Below are 18365 nucleotides of genomic sequence, written 5' to 3' on the forward strand. Positions count from 1 at the left end.
TGCAGATACGTCTTCAGACTGTAGGGGGCAGAATAACGAGAAAGCTGCGTCCAGTCTGTCAACTCCAAAAAAGAAGAAGAAGAAGAAGAAGAACGCAGTCACGTCATCCGTAATAACCGTAAATCAGTTAGTTATAAGATGATACTCATACAAATATTCAGCTGACAGTTACCACACACCACGACTTATTGACAAAGTAAACCACACCGGCCGACTATTGACAAAAGATCGTAAAATAAAAATAAATGTTACGTCAACAATGACGTCAGTAATCCATAATATGGGCCTAAACTAAGATAATACAATGGTTTTATCATTTTTTTTAATCTCTATTAACAAAGAAAATACTAAAAAGGCGCCATATGTAAGAATGTGGCCAAAAACGGTTACTACGTTCAAATTCAAAATACCGAGGTCTTTTAGGGTTTCGTTTTCTGACGTAACTGAGACTCTACTGACTGCAATGACTGGTAGGCGGCGGTAGGTGGCGCCACATGACGCCAAAACATGATTTCAAAACATAAACACGATTTGCAGTCTGCAAAATATACTTTTTAATGCAAATATTTTGTCTGCACTGTTGTTGTTGGTGAGTTCAGTTTGTTATATGAACATTATTCCTGAGTCTCTGTGACACATTAGGAGGATTTTATGATTTATTACATAATGCACCTTTAATTTGTAGCGTACTCGTTTCGCTGCTTTCGGCGCCATCTTTCTTATGTCAAAACACGCAATGCATTCTGGGTAGCCCTTGCCCCCAGGGGTGGTCTCGGAAAATCTCAATATTGAGGGCGATACAGCCCTTAAACTTGACCCTCAACTTAATTTTTCTGAGAATCGGGACAGAACTTGGACTAGAGGGAGAACATTTTTGAGATTGAGGGTTAAGATTGAGGGTTTTGGAATTCACCCCAAATATCGGAGACTTTTCTGAAAACTCCCCGTCGTTCTTTGTAGAGTTTGTAAACGTGTCTGTAGTTTGCAGAAACGCACAAAGGCAACAAATGATCGTGGGAAACTGTCGCGTGTTCACACCTGGTATCAACATCCGTCCTCAAAGGTCTCAATCGCACGTGGACGCCAACAGGTAACGACAACGACTCCACACGTAGCATTTTTACGACTGTTGGCCAGAACAAAAATGATGTTTTAAACCCACTGGCTCCATGTTAGTTAGCGAGAAAAAACAGCTCTACTAACGCTGCTGTAACATGAAATCAGGTGGCTACGAATAAATTAACGTACGAGCGCCGGTCGGAGTGAAGAGTATCCTGAAATTACAACGACAACTGAGGAGGCGGAGTCTCTACGCCGTCCTTAGGACAGATGCTAACACCAGGAGTCGAAATAAGAGTTTGTAGTACTGCTCGGCTCCACCAGGGTGTGCCAGAGACAAGAGCATGACAAAAAAACATAAAACAAACGAGAAAATAAATTGAATAAATGGAAAAAAGAAAAGGACAAATGAAGCCCAGTGACCGCTGCAGTCTCTGGGCTTTATTTGAGTGTTTGTGTGTTAGCTCGTGTTAGCTCGTGTTAGCTCGTGTTAGCTGCTGTCGTGCATGAAACAGGAAACAGGCGGCGCTCTCACAGACTTACCATAGTCCCCACGCTGTATGTGGCGGCCGGACCAATCGTGTGGTGGTACGGGTCTGCTGTTGCATAGACTCTGCCGTAGCTGCACAGACAGAGACACAGAGGACACACGGTCATTTTTACCGTTTCAAAAACACAGCAAATCAGTGATTCGACCCGTTTATGCACCGGTTCTGTATCAGCCAGACTCCATCACCGTTAACACCAGTCGTCTCGTACTCGTATTACGTTCTGTGTCGTCCGTTTTTCTACAAAACCATTTAGGAAACAACCGTGTTGTGTTGAAGAAAAGCTGAAACTACAGCGACTATAGACCATAAACGTTAACTGAGGTGATAAAAACAGAGCAATCTTCTCATGGACGTCCGTTTTAAAGTTATTAAGAGTTATTTTTACCAACCAGAAGTGTCGCCCCCTGGTGTCCAACTACTACGTCCAGGGGATAGGCCATAAAAATAAGACTTTCCTTCAAGAACGTATAATATGACATGGTTTTGACAGAGATGAACCATTCTGTTACCATTTGTCGTTCATGTTTCTCATTACTGTAACGACCATTTGTAAAGCCTGGTATTGACCCATTTATTTGAATCAGGTGTGTTGGAGCAGGGAAACAGGAAGTAACCACACAAAATAAAATAAATAAAAAATGCATGGATATGTACGGAGCCCCCGAAGTGACATGAAAAATAAAAAGGCAAAAAAATAAAATTTGAAATCTCAACTTTCCCAAAAAAAATGAAAAAAAAAAAAATGAAAAAAAATATTTTTTCAGATTTTTTGGGAAATTCGAGATCTCGAGTTTCCAAAAAATTCAGACATTTTTTTTTAATCAAATTTTTTTTTTTAATTTTTTTTGGAAAGTCGAGATTTTGAATTTTTTTTTAAAATGATTTTTTTTGGTCTTTTTTTTTCTTTTTCCATGTCACTTCGGGGGCTCCGTACATATGAACTCCAAAAACCGGGAGAAACTTGAAAAGTAAAAGTCCAGGAAAGCTCAAAGTTCAAATTGTGAATGTCAAAATTGTTTGTCAGTGTCATTTTAGAGTTTCCTATTTTGTTTTAAGGGTTAAACTGGGTGTGAAATGGGATTGAGCCTCACGCTCGTGTTTCACGCTCAGCTCCTCAACTCCAACTCTTTCAAGTCTCTAACACAATCAGTTATTTCCCTCCTCGGCCTCCGGGGGGCAGCGAGGTGGCTCGGAAGAGGAGGTGGGGGGAGTTTAAAGGTTGGTGGATTCAACTCTTTTTATTGTCATCGTGATGAGGGAGAATGGAATAGGTGATGAACATGGAGAGGAAGAATGAGGGTCGCTGCTACTGCTGCTGCTGATGATGCTGCTGCTTCTTCTTCTTCTGCTGCTGCTTCTACTCATGCTTCTGCTTCTGCTTCTACTTCTGCTTTTGCTTCTACTTCTGCTTCTGCTGCTGCTGATGCTTCTACTTCTGCTGCTGCTGCTTCTACTTATGCTTCTGCTGCTGCTTCTACTTCTGCTTCTGCTTCTACATCTGCTGCTGCTTCTGCTTCTACTTCTGCTGCTGCTTCTGCTTCTACATCTGCTGCTGCTTCTGCTTCTACTTCTGCTGCTGCTTCTGCTGCTTCTACTTCTGCTTCCGCTGCTGCTTCTACTTCTGATGCTGCTGCTGCTGTTGCTGCTTCTTCTGCTGCTGTTGCTTCTGCTTCTGCTTCTACTTCTGCTGCTGCTGCTGCTTCTACTTCTGCTTCTGCTGCTGCTGATGCTTCCACTTCTGCTGCTGCTGCTTCTACTCATGCTTCTGCTGCTGCTGATGCTTCTACTTCTGCTGCTTCTGCTTCTACTTCTGCTGCTGCTTCTACTTCTGCTGCTGCTTCTGCTGCTGCTGCTTCTGCTTCTACTTCTGCTGCTACTTTTGCTGCTGCTTCTGCTGCTGCTGCTTCTGCTTCTACTCTACTTCTGCTGCTGCTTCTACTTCTGCTGCTGCTTCTGCTGCTGCTGCTTCTGCTTCTACTTCTGCTGCTGCTTCTGCTTCTACATCTGCTGCTGCTTCTGCTTCTACTTCTGCTGCTGCTTCTGCTGCTGCTTCTGCTTCTACTTCTGCTGCTGCTTCTGCTGCTTCTACTTCTGCTTCCGCTGCTGCTTCTACTTCTGATGCTGCTGCTGCTGTTGCTGCTTCTTCTGCTGCTGCTGCTTCTGCTGCTGCTTCTGCTTCTACTTCTGCTGCTGCTCCTGCTTCTACTTCTGCTTCTGCTGATGCTTCCACTTCTGCTGCTGCTGCTTCTACTCATGCTTCTGCTGCTGCTGATGCTTCTACTTCTGCTGCTTCTGCTTCTACTTCTGCTGCTGCTTCTACTTCTGCTGCTGCTTCTGCTGCTGCTGCTTCTGCTTCTACTTCTGCTGCTACTTTTGCTGCTGCTTCTGCTGCTGCTGCTTCTGCTTCTACTTCTGCTGCTGCTTCTGCTGCTTCTACTTCTGCTGCTGCTTCTGCTTCTACTTCTGCTGCTACTTTTGCTGCTGCTTCTGCTGCTGCTGCTTCTGCTTCTACTTCTGCTGCTGCTTCTGCTGCTTCTACTTCTGCTGCTGCTTCTGCTTCTACTTCTGCTGCTGCTGCTGCGGGGCTCGGTCTCTCACCCTGTTCTTGTTTACCCAGGCCTCACACTGGACTCACACCCCCTGTCTTTTCATTGTTAGTCGTTCGGAACTAATCCTTCCAATTTCCTTCTGAGACAGGACAAGATGTGTGCGTGTGTGTGTGTGTGTGTATGTGTGTTATTTATTTATTTATTTATCCAACTTCACATATTCCTCTATTTCCTCGCCCACTTCTTCTCTCCTCCTCAATGTTCGCTTGCAAATGAGGGTTCTGCACGGAGCAGATAAGACTCACCCAGCCAAGGGCTGAGGGCACCAGAATCAACCAGGAATACAAATAAATAAAAAAATAAAATAAAAGTGGAGAGGGGAGGAGATTTTCAACAAGACACAAGAGAGAGAGCAGCTACTTTCAGGGCTACGTTTGGTTTATATAAGATCTGAATGTGGCTCGGGCCGTTAAAGCCAAGGTCAGTGAACAGGAAGTGGAATGTCTCCTTGGGGAGGAGGAGGCCACGGTGTCACGAGATGATTCAGAGCCGAGACTCCGTGGTCCTCTTATCGTCTGTGAGCACCGAACCCCTCAGGACCTGAACCACTGTGGTGAGAGGGTCAAACCACGGCGCGAGGTCACAGAGCGTCCACAGAGGGAGCTCCAGGGTCCTGACTTCCACATGACCGACTTCTCACATGCGTGAGAAAACAAGACGAGAGCTGGTTCACTCTCCCCGCACCGAAGTCCGTGGGTGAAAGCCGACGATCCACTGCGGCTTTGTTTGGGTAAAGTTAGCGTCGCCACGTGACGGAGAGAGGAAGTGACGGACGGAGGCGGAAAAGACGCGACGTAGACTTTGTTCGTATGTCTGTCTGTTAGCGACATAACTCGAAAAAGTCACGGACGGTTTTGGATGAAATTCTCAGGAAATGTCAGCTGTTGCGGAAGTTTGATTATTTGGTGAGTCGAGTTTCCTGGAGTCGGAGATGAGTTAAGTGGAACAAGGCTTCATTGAGACGATGCCGAACATAAACAAGTATGCTAACAGTCGGGCGTCCTCTGTCAGTCTGCCTGTGAGTCCCAGAGTTAGCATACTTAAAGCACCTTTAAGTATGCTAACTCTGGGACTCTCTGCTGATACATGGAGCTGACCTTGGGTCAGGCTCAGCGAAAAAAATACGAAGAGACGAATTCTGTAGACAACAGACTGGAGCCGGCGCTATGCCGAGGTCGCTGTGATTACGACGGTTGCGGCAGGCGCCGTCCTGAGTTGTTCAGGCTTGTGCTTAGGAATGGGAGCTGATAACTTTAGAAAAGGCCGAATAATGTTTTTCCCCTTTCATCCGCAATGGGACCTGGAGGAAGCGATTAAATTTTGGGGTGTGATCCGTAGACGCTATCGCTATTTTTCTCGCTATTTTGAGCGGAGGTCTGTGCTCTCCGAGTGCTTTTCTAGTTTTCTCTATGGGAGAAAGAGAGAATTTTACAAGCTGTCACTTCAGAAAAGGCTGATGGAAAGATACAGTGACATCATAGACACAGCTATAGATTGTTAGAAGTTACTTGTTGTGTGTTTTCAGTGAGAACCTCCTCCCTTTAAAGGTCTTTGCTAAAGCACTGAAGGCTTTTCATGTTACAGCGGTGTCTCACTCCGTCCAGGCGTCCGCAATCCTCACGACCTCTCGTCCGCGATTGGCCGACTTAAACCCGATAAGGTATTGGTGAGCGAACAAAACCGACAAACCTCCATCGATCCACGGGGCCACGGGCGCTTATTCGAAAAGGGGGAAACAAACAGAAAAAGGGCAAAACAAACAACTCGGCAGCGAATGACATTAAATCTCAGGGAAAATAACGAGTAAATCAAATCACTCCGGGGAAGGAAAAAAAGAAGAAGACGCCGTTCAATTCCTGCTCCTGCCGAGCGCGGCGGCGAGGTCTGATAAATCTTACATTATCGATATAATGATCTCCGGGCTCTCGGGCGGGCGTGTGCGTTATCGCGAGTGACGCGCTCAATCCTTCCCAGATTAGATTCCCAAACCAGGCGCCGCGTCCCGGGCCTGACGATGGGCTTTCGGGCCCCGAAAAATGAATCAGCGACGGCTGCTGAGACGAGACGAGACGAGACGAGACGAGACGAGACGAGACGCGAAGCACCTGAACCAGAGTGACATCGCTCTGAAGCGATAGAGTTTGTCTGTCTGACAGACGTCCTCACACAGACCTCAGGCCAGTCATAAATACTGCAGTGATTTACCTGAGAGTCAGCACGTATATCACTGTGTGTGTGTGTGTGTGCGTGTGTGTGTGTTCTTAAGCTCCGGGCTAAAAAGAATGCAGCACTTTGCCTAAATAGATAAGAAAAAAACCCCCAGGAAACTGAAAATAACCCATAGTGAATGTTATAAAACGCAGGTTCATAATGGTTTGACCTCCTGTAAAAATGTTATTTAAGCAAAAAATAAAGAAAGTAGAAGAAGAATTTCATTCCAGACGTTAAAGGCTGAGTTTCGTAATCTGATTCTACGACAGCTTCAGTTTCTCCTCGTCTCATCGCGACAAATCAATTCACTCAGACATGAACGGATCGCTGTGTCGTTCACAGCTTTACGACGGACGACGACAACAATAATAACAACAACAACAACAACAACGACCTCCAGTGTCTTTATGGACGAGGCTTTGACAAAGATGGCCGACTCATCTCTTCACAGCTCAGCCTGATGTTGCTGCTGCTGTTTCCACAATTACTGACCCTCAGCTTTATGAGACTCGATGTTCTGGATCTGGAACTCAAGGTTTTGCGATCCTTGGTAAAAACCACTCACTCTGCCACACCAAAGTCCATAGAGAAAATCAATGATTTTTACTCGGTCTGCAAGAACGAAAAGCTAAAATCGATAAAAATAAATTCCTAAAAGCGTTTATTAGTTATCTATACTTGTTGCACAATTAATACGTCACTCGTAGGCTTTTTTTATCATTTAGTTCTTGTTCTAACAGAGCGAGAAACTTTCAAACAACTGAAAACACACTCATTTTGTGCACTTTATAACAGAAAGGAGCCTTTTTCATTTTTGTAGATATACACATATATACATACATGTATATAATGTACATATATACATGTATATCATACACTGTAGGTTGTTTGTGTTATTCCAGTGATGTTTTGATCATTTAATATGACTTTTAATCGCTCACCTGTTGTTTTTACACATCAGTCTGAACTGTGAATTTGAAGCAATGTTTAGTTTTTGAATAAAGATGCGGCAAATACGAACGTTTCCTCTCTATTTTTAATCGAATATTAAAATAATTGTTAGTTGTTAGTTGGACATCGCCAACTACGACTCTTTACACATAGAATGTTACGCGCTGACGTCCTTTCGACTGTGGGCCAGAACAAAATGATGTTTTTAATCCACTGGCTGCATGTTAGTGAGCGTCTCCACAAGAGAAATACAAGTTTTACTTGCGCTGCTGTAACATGAAACAAGATTTGAAAATGCGGCGGCTACGAATAAATTAACGCACGATCGCTGGTTGGAGTGAAAAGTATCCTGAGATTAACGAAACGACAAATTATTACGACTCAATCGGTTATTAAAATAATAATAATAATAAGTTAGTTGCTGCCCTTATTTTTACATCTCGACCCACAGGAGTCTTTGATTTGACCCGACGTGACCTCACTGACGCCAACTTAACAGATTAGGAAGCAGTTGACTCTGAGCTAAAAAGTCAAATTTTCTCAATGGGCTTTGGTGCAGAGGAGTGAACATTCTACAAAACCTTCCTTCAGAAAAGGCTGCGTCAGCTGACAGCCGTGTTTTCACAGTGTCCGTGTCTCAGGCTGCTGTTCAGTGATGTTTGTCGTCAGTATCCGGCGACACTCAATAACAGCTGAAATGTCCCTTTAATAACAATAACGCTGCGCTCAGAGGTCCTCGTGCAGCACGATGCACCACGACACACTTGACGGATGAGCCGTGGACTCTCACCTGTCACTGTAAGCGGCGGTGGTGGTGGTGGGCTGGGCGAATCTGTACGCTGCATATCCGCCCTGTAACACACACACACACACACACACACACACACACACACACACACACACACACACACACACACACACAATAAATAAAAACAGTGTTAATCAATGAGTAATAACAAGACGCCCGGGAAAAGGTTACTTCTGTGTGTGTGTGTGTGTGTGTGTGTGTGTGTGTGTGTCGATGACACAAGAAAACAAAACACAAACACACAGCCTCCAAATGTCACTGCACACTTGTTCTGTTTCCTCTGCTGCAGTTTCACCGTCAGACACCAGAGGGCGCTGTTTGATATATGGTGTGTTTGGCAGCAGGAGGAGGACGAATGATGCTGTGTGTGTGTGTGTGTGTGTGTGTGTGTGTGTGTGTGTGTGTGTGTGTTCTTGTACTTGCGGCATACTGAGGACCAGTGAGGGGTTTTTAACCAACAGAGTGAGGTCATCTTTACGAAGTGAGGACATTTTTGCCGGGCCTCACTTTGTTTTCATTGAAATCACTTCCTTAGGTTGTAAACATGTTATACTATATATGCTATACTATATAGAGTTTTTGCTCTGGAGCTCCACCTGCAAACATTTTTTGGTACTGCACCCAGTAGTTCCTTGTAGATGTCATTCATGAAGTAGATATTTGTAATTGGGTTAATTTATAAAGTGGAAATGCTGGTCCTCAGTATGCAGCAAGTACAAGAATGTGTGTGTGTGTGTGTGTGTGTGTGTGTTCTTGTACTTGCGGCATACTGAGGACCAGTGAGGGGTTTTTAACCAACAGAGTGAGCTAATTTTTACGAAGTGAGGACATTCTGTCCGGGCCTCACTTTGTTTTCATTGTAATCACTTCCTTAGGTTGTAAACATGTTATACTATATATATGCTATACTCGATACAGTTTTTGCTCTGGGGCTCCACCTGCAGACATTTTATGGTACTGCAGCACCCAGTAGTTCTTTGTAGATGTCATTCATGAAGTAGATATTTGTAATTGGGTTAATTTATGAAGTGGAAATGCTGGTCCTCAGTATGCAGCAAGTACAAGAATGTGTGTGTGTGAGTGTGTGTGTGTGTGTGTGTTCTTGTACTTGTGGCATACTGAGGACCAGTGAGGGGTTTTTAACCAACAAAATGAGGTCATTTTTATGAAGTGAGGACATTCTGTCCGGGCCTCACTTTGTTTTCATTGTAATCACTTCCTCAGGTTGTAAACATGTTATACTATATATATGCTATACTCGATACAGTTTTTGCTCTGGGGCTCCACCTGCAAACATTTTATGGTACTGCACCCAGTAGTTCTTTGTAGATGTCATTCATGAAGTAGATATTTGTAACTGGGTTAATTTATAAAGTGGAAATGCTGGTCTTCAGTATGCAAGTATGCAGCAAGTACAATAATGAATGTGTGTGTGTGTGTGTGTGTGTGTGTGTGTGTGCAGCGACAGCATAACAGCGACCACGTGAGCCAACTCCCCAAAATCCAGCTCATTTTAAGACTCAAGACTCTGCTCCTGCATTATTAAGGAGAACCCCTTTTCCTTTACACCCCCACGCCCCCCCACGCCCCCCCCCCCCAGCTTGCAAATGAAGTAGGGAGGCAGAAGGCGACCGGACCGTCGGGGGAGTCAGGACCGCTGCATTCATTTGCCAGAGTGGGGAAGGAATTAAAGACCTCACTGTGGAGTGCTGCTATTACTCTGTGTGAAAAATGAAGCTGTTCTCCCACTGTTTTTCTATTAGTGCCAGGAGAGTGTGCGCCCGTCTGCGTCCACGCCGTGGATAGGTGGCTTTTAATAATGCATGTTTTCATTCATTTTTAAGCTCACGGGGGGAGGGGGCGTCCGATGGAGAGCGCCGAGCGGCGTGCGGCGATGATCGCGGGCCACGTGAAATCAGGTCAGGGCCAGGCGCTCGGATCCCGCTCTACCCTCTAAGGCCACTTCCACTGGGACAGGAAGTGGCAGCCGTCGAGGCAGATGACTTCCTGTGGGACGGGGGGGGGGGGTTTGGGGGGCACGCCTCGGGACCGCGCTGATTACAGCGACAGCCCCCGAAGAAACACGCCCGATAAATCACTCTCGCTCTCTGTCAGACCTCAACACAGCAGCGATGGCAGCACATTTGTTATTGTGTGTTTGTGAACGTCCACGCATGCATATGGATAAGCACATGTGTGTAGTGTATATTTATACACGTACGTGTGTGTGTAGTGTATATTTATACATGCATGTGTGTATGTAGTGTATATTTATACATGTACGTGTGTGTGTAGTGTATATTTATACATGTATGTGTGCACAGAGGGATTAACCGGCTCGTGTGCTGGCCGAGCTGCAGGTTTGTAATGAAATCAAACGACATGTTTGTGTTTCTGTCTGATTATTCTACACATTTTACTCATCTTTGTTTGGAAATGACCGGATATTTAAATATTTCTGTTCCTCCTGAACGAGAACAACAAACAACGCACAGCACACAGACCCACCGGAGCTGCAACTAACCATTGTTTTCATCATCGATCAATCGTTTGGTCCAGAAAATGTCCGAAAAATGTCCAAAAATGTTTTTAAAAAACTAGTACTGGGCGTCAGTGTTAACGCATGACACGTTTCCATGACGACTGACAGGAAAAAGACAAGCGTGACGTGATGTTTACTGTTTGCCAGTTAGCTCCGTTAGCTACGTTAGCTCCTTTAGCTTTGAATGATTTCCTTGTTATTTGGAGCAAAGAAACATTCGCAATATTCACATTTATGAAGCTGAAACTATCAGAAATCTTGTTTTAATCATGAAAAAAGCTTCAAATCGATGATCAAAATAGTTGACGTTTAATTAAGTCATCGATTAATTGTTTCAGCTCTAAATCCACCAGTGAGTTTTTTACGAGAGCGAAACAGGAAGATTATCCACAACACGATCATCCGATACTTCGGGGTCAGGAGCAGAACGCCTGCATTTGTGAACGAAATCAATAATTATTTTAAAATGAAATCAATTTTTTAAATCCCATACATAAAACATGGATGAATTTTTAAAGACGTAAAAGGACAATTAACCTCGTAACTCTGTGGCCTTTAGCGCGAGGCGGAGATCGACGTGCACTATTCAGGACGGCCACAAGGGTGTCAGGTGTTGACGTGACTTTCCTTTGAATCCATATCAGATTGTGGAAAGTTGACTTGAAGTTATCCGACAGAAAAGCCTCACAGGGCCGAGTCTTTGGAGACGTGAAGTTAGAATACTGAGTTTTATTCTCAGAATTATTAGAATAATTAGAATACTGAGTTTTATTCTCAGAGTTTTAAAGTCAGAATTCTGAAGAAAAAAGTCAGAATTCTGAGATTTAAAGTCAGAATTCTGAGTTTTAAAGTCAGAATTTTGAGTTTTAAAGTCAGAATACTGAAGAAAAAAGTCAGAATTCTAAGTTTTAAAGTCAGAATTTTTAGTTAAAAGTCAGAATTCTGAAGAAAAAAGTCAGAATTTTGAGTTTAAAGTCAGAATTCTGAGATTTAAAGTCAGAATTCTGAGTTTTAAAGTCAGAATTTTTAGTTAAAAGTCAGAATTCTGAAGAAAAAAGTCAGAATTTTGAGTTTAAAGTCAGAATTCTAAGTTTTAAAGTCAGAATTTTGAGTTAAAAGTCAGAATTTTGAGTTAAAAGTCAGAATTCTGAGATTTAAAGTCAGAATACTGAGTTTTAAAGTCAGAATACTGACTTTTAAAGTCAGAATACTGACTTTTAACTCAAAATTCTGACTTTTAACTCAGAATTTTGAGTTAAAAGTCAGAATTCTGAGTTTTAAAGTCAGAATACTGAGAATTAAGTCAGAAATTCTGAGTTTAAAGTCAGAATTTTGAGTTAAAAGTCAGAATTTTGAGTTAAAAGTCAGAATTTTGAGTTAAAGGTCAGAATTCTGAGTTTTAAAGTCAGAAATTCTAAGTTTAAAAGTCAGAATTCTGAGAACAAAGTCAGAATTCTGAGTTATCTGACAGAAAAGCATGGTCAAACCTGGTCTGAGATCTGTGTTTGGTCGCTTCATGCCGCGTCATCTCAGTTCAAACACCAGCGTCGCTCTCTGCTCACGCATCAGCAGGTCATTTATTTCCAAAAAGTGAAATCTTTGACACGTCAGATTGATTTTTTAAAAACAAGCTCGTGTCCACTGACTAACTGTGAAGGACACTAAAGGCTAAAGGACGGCTTCCCTCCTGCTCACTGGAGACCTTCAGCGTCCACTCGGTCAGTCTGAAGCAGAGCTCTGACCGAGTGCCTAGACTAATGGCGGTGAAAACACCGGGGGACGAGCTGGCGGCGTGACTGATGGAGCGACCTGGGCCGCGGCGTCCGTCGGTCAGGGGACAGTGGGGGGCAGCACTGAGCTGGAGGTGCTAGAACTGCTGTGAGAGATCAGTCAAAGAGCAGCGCGGGTGTCGTCCTCTGTGGCAGCGGCGGTTGTCGCAACAATAAAAGCCGGTGAAATACAGTCCTATCATGTGGGGGGGGGGGGGGGGGTGTGCGCGGGGGTGCGCTATGTAAGCCATACATCACTGGATTTCCACCATTTTGTTCCCAGACACCGGCTGTCGTCAGGACGAGAGCGAGAGAAGAAGAAAACCAGTCGTTTCACTGGCAGCGGACTCAAATTAAAGGGACAGATTACAGATTACATCGTCCCCCGCAAACACACCAGCAGTGGACGCCTGACGTGACCTCGCCTGACGTGACCTCGCCTGACGTGACCTCGCCTGACGTGACCTCGCCTGACGTGACCCCGCCTGACGTGACCTCGCCTGCACAGACGGCTCCAGAGGGTGAACGGATAATCCCTTTATCTGCAGTCGCTGCTCTTATCTCCCACACGGCGACGGCTGTGGAGGAACCAGCTCCGCTCATGGAGCCGCGAGCAGGGAAATCCCAGCCAAACGCTGAGAGGCCACAGTTCATCCACAAAAACATAGGGGAAAAAAAAGAAAAATGAAAGGATCCGTATCCACGACGACGAGAAATCTGCATCTGTGCATGAACTAATGTGAGCCTACGAGCAACGACCGACCCGGGCCGAGTCTTTGGAGACGTCATGCAGCGAGCACGTCCTTCATTAGTGCCACACAGGAAAAACATGTTTGTCTGACTTTAAAGTCTGAATTCTGAGGAATGAAGTCAGAATTCTGAGGAAAAAAGTCAGAATTCTGAGAATTAAGTCAGAATTCTGAAGAAAAAAGTCAGAATACTGATAATAAAGTCAGAATTCTAAGTTTTAAAGTCAGAATTCTGAGAATAAATTCAGAATTCTGAGTTTTAAAGTGAGAATTCTGAAGAATAAAGTGTGAATACTGAGAATAAAGTCACTTTAAAACTCAGAATTCTGAGTTTTAAAGTCAGAATTTGAGTTTTAAAGTCAGAATTTGAGTTTTAAAGTGAGAATTCTGAGAATAAATTCAGAATTCTGAGTTTTAAAGTGAGAATTCTGAAGAATAAAGTCTGAATACTGAGAATAAAGTCACTTTAAAACTCAGAATTCTGAGTTTTAAAGTCAGAATTTGAGTTTTAAAGTCAGAATACTGAGAATAAAGTCACTTTAAAACTCAGAATTCTGAGTTTTAAAGTCAGAATTTGAGTTTTAAAGTGAGAATTCTGAGAATAAATTCAGAATTCTGAGTTTTAAAGTGAGAATTCTGAAGAATAAAGTCTGAATACTGAGAATAAAGTCACTTTAAAACTCAGAATTCTGAGTTTTAAAGTCAGAATTTGAGTTTTAAAGTCAGAATACTGAGAATAAAGTCACTTTAAAACTCAGAATTCTGAGTTTTAAAGTCAGAATTTGAGTTTTAAAGTCAGAATTCTGAGAATAAATTCAGAATTCTGAGTTTTAAAGTGAGAATTCTGAAGAATAAAGTCTGAATACTGAGAATAAAGTCACTTTAAAACTCAGAATTCTGAGTTTTAAAGTCAGAATTTGAGTTTTAAAGTCAGAATACTGAGAATAGTCAGCAATTTGAGTTAAAAGTCAGAATTCTAAGTTGTAAAAAGTCAGAAATTCAGAGTTTAATGTCAGAACTCAAATATTTTATTTCCTGTGTGGCACTAATCCTCTTCCGTATGGATGTATTCTTGAGTGAGAGGACGGTAAAGAAGAAGGTATGAAGTGGGCGACGGCTGCAGAAAACTAACCAAACAAACCAAACAAACAAACAGGCCGATGTGAAGGCAGAGACGACCTAAGTTGACACAGGACGTTGAGCACGAGTCTGAGTCTCTGCCAAAGTCTGAGATCATAGATGAGAAGACGGGGAGAGGAGGGAGGAGCTGAGGGGAGGAGGGAGGAGCTGAGGGGAGGAGCTGAGGGAGGAGAGGAGGGGGTTCTAAATTCTGTTGTTGGGTTTATTGGCAAAGAAGACAGAGACCTAATCGACACCGGCTTGGCACAGAGGCTGTGTGTGTGTGTGTGTGTGTGTGTGCGTGTGTGCGTGTGTGTGTGTGTCTGCTTTACTTGTGTTTCATCTAAACAGCAAACTGTACTCACATAGATCTCTGCACCATAGAAGCCATCTTGGTAAACCACCCTGTGAAAGGAAAGAAAGAAAGAGGGAAAGCGTTAGCGTCAGTGTTAGCGTTAGCGCTGCAGATCGACATTTGTGGGCCTGTGCCAGGTCAGCTCTTACTGTACCACCGATAATGAATGACACATTAAAGCAAAAAAAAAGAAAAAGAAAAGTGCAACCGTTTCACATCCTCGTCCAATTTTCTGCTCTGGTAAAATTGTTTGTCTTTTCCAGTTGCTGCAGTGTTGTCAGGAGGGTGATGGTGGGGAGGAGTCACATGACTCTGCCATATAAATCAACCACTGCCATCAGGAGCAAAGGCCCCAGAGTGGGAGGGAAGGAAAGGAAAGGAAAGGAAAGGAAAGGAAAGGAAAGGAAAGGAAAGGAAAGGAAAGGAAAGGAAAGAGGGGACATGGGATTTCCAGTCCAGGCTTCAACGCTGAGACTCTCTGCAGTAAGATGGATCCTGATCTAATCACAGATAGACAGCTATGCCGGGGCCTTGCTCGGCCTCCGTCAGACCTCTCCCACGGCCACACACACACACACACACACACACACACACACACACACACACACACACACACACTGATAAGAGCTGAGTGGTGAGGCAGTGCTGCGCAAAGCCAGGAGCTCAGCAGAGGCCGTGGTCACAGTCCAGTGAGATCTGCCCGGTAATACGCTCTCTCAGCTCTACAGCTCTACAGCAGCTCCCCCTGTGGCTTTGTTAGCTCTTCCTTTTGTCAACAGGCAAAGTACAAACATAGGGACACAGTCACAGTCAGAGCATGTGTGTGTGTGTGTGTGTGTGTGTGTGTTGTTTGTGTGACGGACGGACTCGGAGATGTTTGCTTTCACTGTCTCTGTTTTAGCCACTTAGCAAAGATAACTGAAGGATAATTTCACAGCAAATCCCACAGAGAAAACCTGTGTTTTTAGCTCACAGGAAAACGGGAGCTGCAGTTTGTCTCACTGAGGTACACTACTGTTCAAAAGTTTGAAAAAAAATCACCTTTATTCAATGAATGTAACACATTTTGAGAATGAAATTACAATTTTGAGAGAAAAAAATTTAAATGTTGATAGAAAAATAATTTTGAGAAAGAAATTCAAATTTTGAGAAAAAAAATAATGTTGTGGAAGAAATTCAAATTTTGAGAAAACCCCCCCCAAATTTTTTGAAAAAATTTATTAATTTTGAGAAAAAATAAACAAATATTGAGAGAAAAATCAAATTTTTGAGAAAAAAATCAAATTTTTGAGAAAAAAAATCTAATTTTTGAGAAAAGATAAAACATTTTGAAAAAAGTTAATTTTTTTGAAAAAATATCACATTTTTTGAAAAAATATCAAATTTTTTGAAAAAATATCAAATTTTTTGAAAAAATATCAAATTTTTTGAAAAAATATCAAATTTTTGAGAAAAAATATCAAATTTTTGAGAAAAAATATCAAATTTTTGAGAAAAAAATCAAATTTTTGAGAAAAAAAATCAAATTTTTGAGAAAAGATAAAACATTTTGAAAAAAGTTAATTTTTTTGAAAAAAGTTAATTTTTTTGAAAAAATATCAACTTTTTTGAAAAAATATCAACTTTTTTGAAAAAATATCAATTTTTGTGAAAAAATATCAATTTTTTTGAAAAAATATCAATTTTTTGAAAAAATATCAATTTTTTTGAAAAAATATCAATTTTTTTGAAAAAATATCAATTTTTTTGAAAAAATATCAATTTTTTTGAAAAAATATCAATTTTTTTGAAAAAAGATCAAATTTTTGAAAAAAGAATAATTTTCAGAAAAAATTAAGATTTTGAGGGAAAAATAATTTGAGAAAAAAAAATTGGTGAAAAAAAAAATGTTTTTGAGAAAAAAGAATTGAGAGAAACTTTTACATTTTGAGAAATTTCCTTATTTTTGAATGAAAGACACTTTTTTTTTTACTGAATATAACATTAAATGAAGATGAAACTAATTAATTTGAATAAAAATCATTATTTCTAATCTTGTCAATGTCTTTACTATATTTTATTGTCATTTTACAACTCTCTTGATAAATAAAAGTCTGACTTTTAATGGAAAACACACAAAAAATGTACAGGTGAGCCCTGACTTTTGAACGGTCGTGTAAATCCTAACAAAAACTGATGGAGTAATCGTTGGATGAAGAACTCCAGTGTGACCTGATGTAAAACTCCTACATTTCCACTTTGGTGCAGCAGACATGGTCTTGTGCTGGTTCTCTGTGCAGAGGGACAGCAGGAGGAAACCACGCTGATATCTGACAGCGCTTACATAAAACGCTCGAGGGCGTATCACAGAAATGTTTCTCATTTCAAACGTTACCATGATTTATGCAAATCTAAAGTTGTCAGTGCAGTGAAACCGGAGCAGGAAAGTCTCGTCAAACACCAGATCACACAGTCTATACTCACGCTCCGTAAGCCGGGATGGGCGGCGGCGGCGGAGCTGTGCGGAACGTGTTGTACACGGCCCGCCCTCGACCTCGCAAGTGGGCGCCCCTGTAGGCCACCGTAGCCCCTGTGGCGGGATAGGGAAACCCTGTTACTGTGGGAAACACAAAAGAAGAGGAAAATGACTTTGAGAGAGCAGCCTTCGTTTGGCTTTGCTTACCTTCTGACAGAATACATTAGAGAGAGAGAGAGAGAGACATGTGGCTTTTCCCTGTGACAGAATGCATTATGCGTAAGACAAGGAAACAATAGATTTAATCTTTTCTAGGTGCGGCTCATCGAGCACTCTGCCTCTTCCCCAGCTCGCTGCTTTGTGCCGCACTCAGCAAGGATCCACATTTGCTGTACGCATCCTTTTTCCCGGAGCCTGGTGAGGGGCGGCCTTGAAGCACCGGCAGGTAATGGATGCAATACCACTAGTTTCGCACCACGGCTTCTGCATAGTTTAGACACAATGGGCTAGCAGCAAGGGGAACCGGAGGGGGGGGGGGGGGGGGGGTGTTTAGAAGCAGAGGGCGTTTCTACGCGTTGGCTAGAGACAAACAGAAGGTGAAGGTTGATGAACAGCCTGACGAGATGTTCAGAACTTCCCTCAAGGGAAGATGGAGCAGATGGGCTGGACGTCCGAGGCCCAAACCTCACTGTGACCCCCCCCCCGACATCACAGAGTCCCACCTGAGACCAGATTCAGCCAATCACGCAGCTACAAACGCTCTCTGCTGACAACTAAACCAGCAAATGACCAACGTGGAGGTTGGAGGTGAGGAAGTCTGATCTGTCCTTGTCAAAAGTCTGATGACACTTTTGACAAAACTGAACAAGTCACACAGTATTTTATCTTCTTCTTGTCTGATCGATGTATTCGACAGCGTTTGTCTGTTAGCAAGATAACTTCAAAAGTTGCGGACGGATTTGGCTGAAATTTTCAGGAAATGTCTGTAATGGGAAGGACAAGTGATTCAATTTTGGGCACTATTTTTATCGCTATTCTGTGGGGGCTGAGCTGCCTTGGTGGAGGTCTGTGCTCTCCGAGTGCTTCTAGTTCTCTTTATACCATATGTAACGGTGATAGATCACTGAGAGAGAAGATCAGGATGCCGATGCTTTGGTCCTGGATCAACTGTCTACACGAAGACAGTT

General features: G+C 42.7%; 1 protein-coding gene across 1 annotated transcript in view; it reads right to left on the reverse strand.

Moving 5' to 3' along the window:
- rbfox3b (RNA binding fox-1 homolog 3b) overlaps positions 1 to 18365 on the reverse strand; it is a gene marked incomplete at both ends in the record, with an annotated part of 274642 nt that overhangs the window by 4698 nt on the left and 251579 nt on the right. The window contains 4 exons of the mRNA XM_083896472.1: positions 1603 to 1681; positions 8172 to 8233; positions 14734 to 14773; positions 17187 to 17319. Coding sequence (XP_083752598.1) covers positions 1603 to 1681; positions 8172 to 8233; positions 14734 to 14773; positions 17187 to 17319 — 314 coding nt within the window. The remainder of the gene's footprint in view (positions 1 to 1602; positions 1682 to 8171; positions 8234 to 14733; positions 14774 to 17186; positions 17320 to 18365) is intronic.

The sequence above is a fragment of the Microchirus variegatus genome (assembly GCF_963457635.1).
Source record: "Microchirus variegatus genome assembly, chromosome: 10".
In the NCBI taxonomy this organism is placed as follows: Eukaryota; Metazoa; Chordata; class Actinopteri; order Pleuronectiformes; family Soleidae; genus Microchirus; species Microchirus variegatus.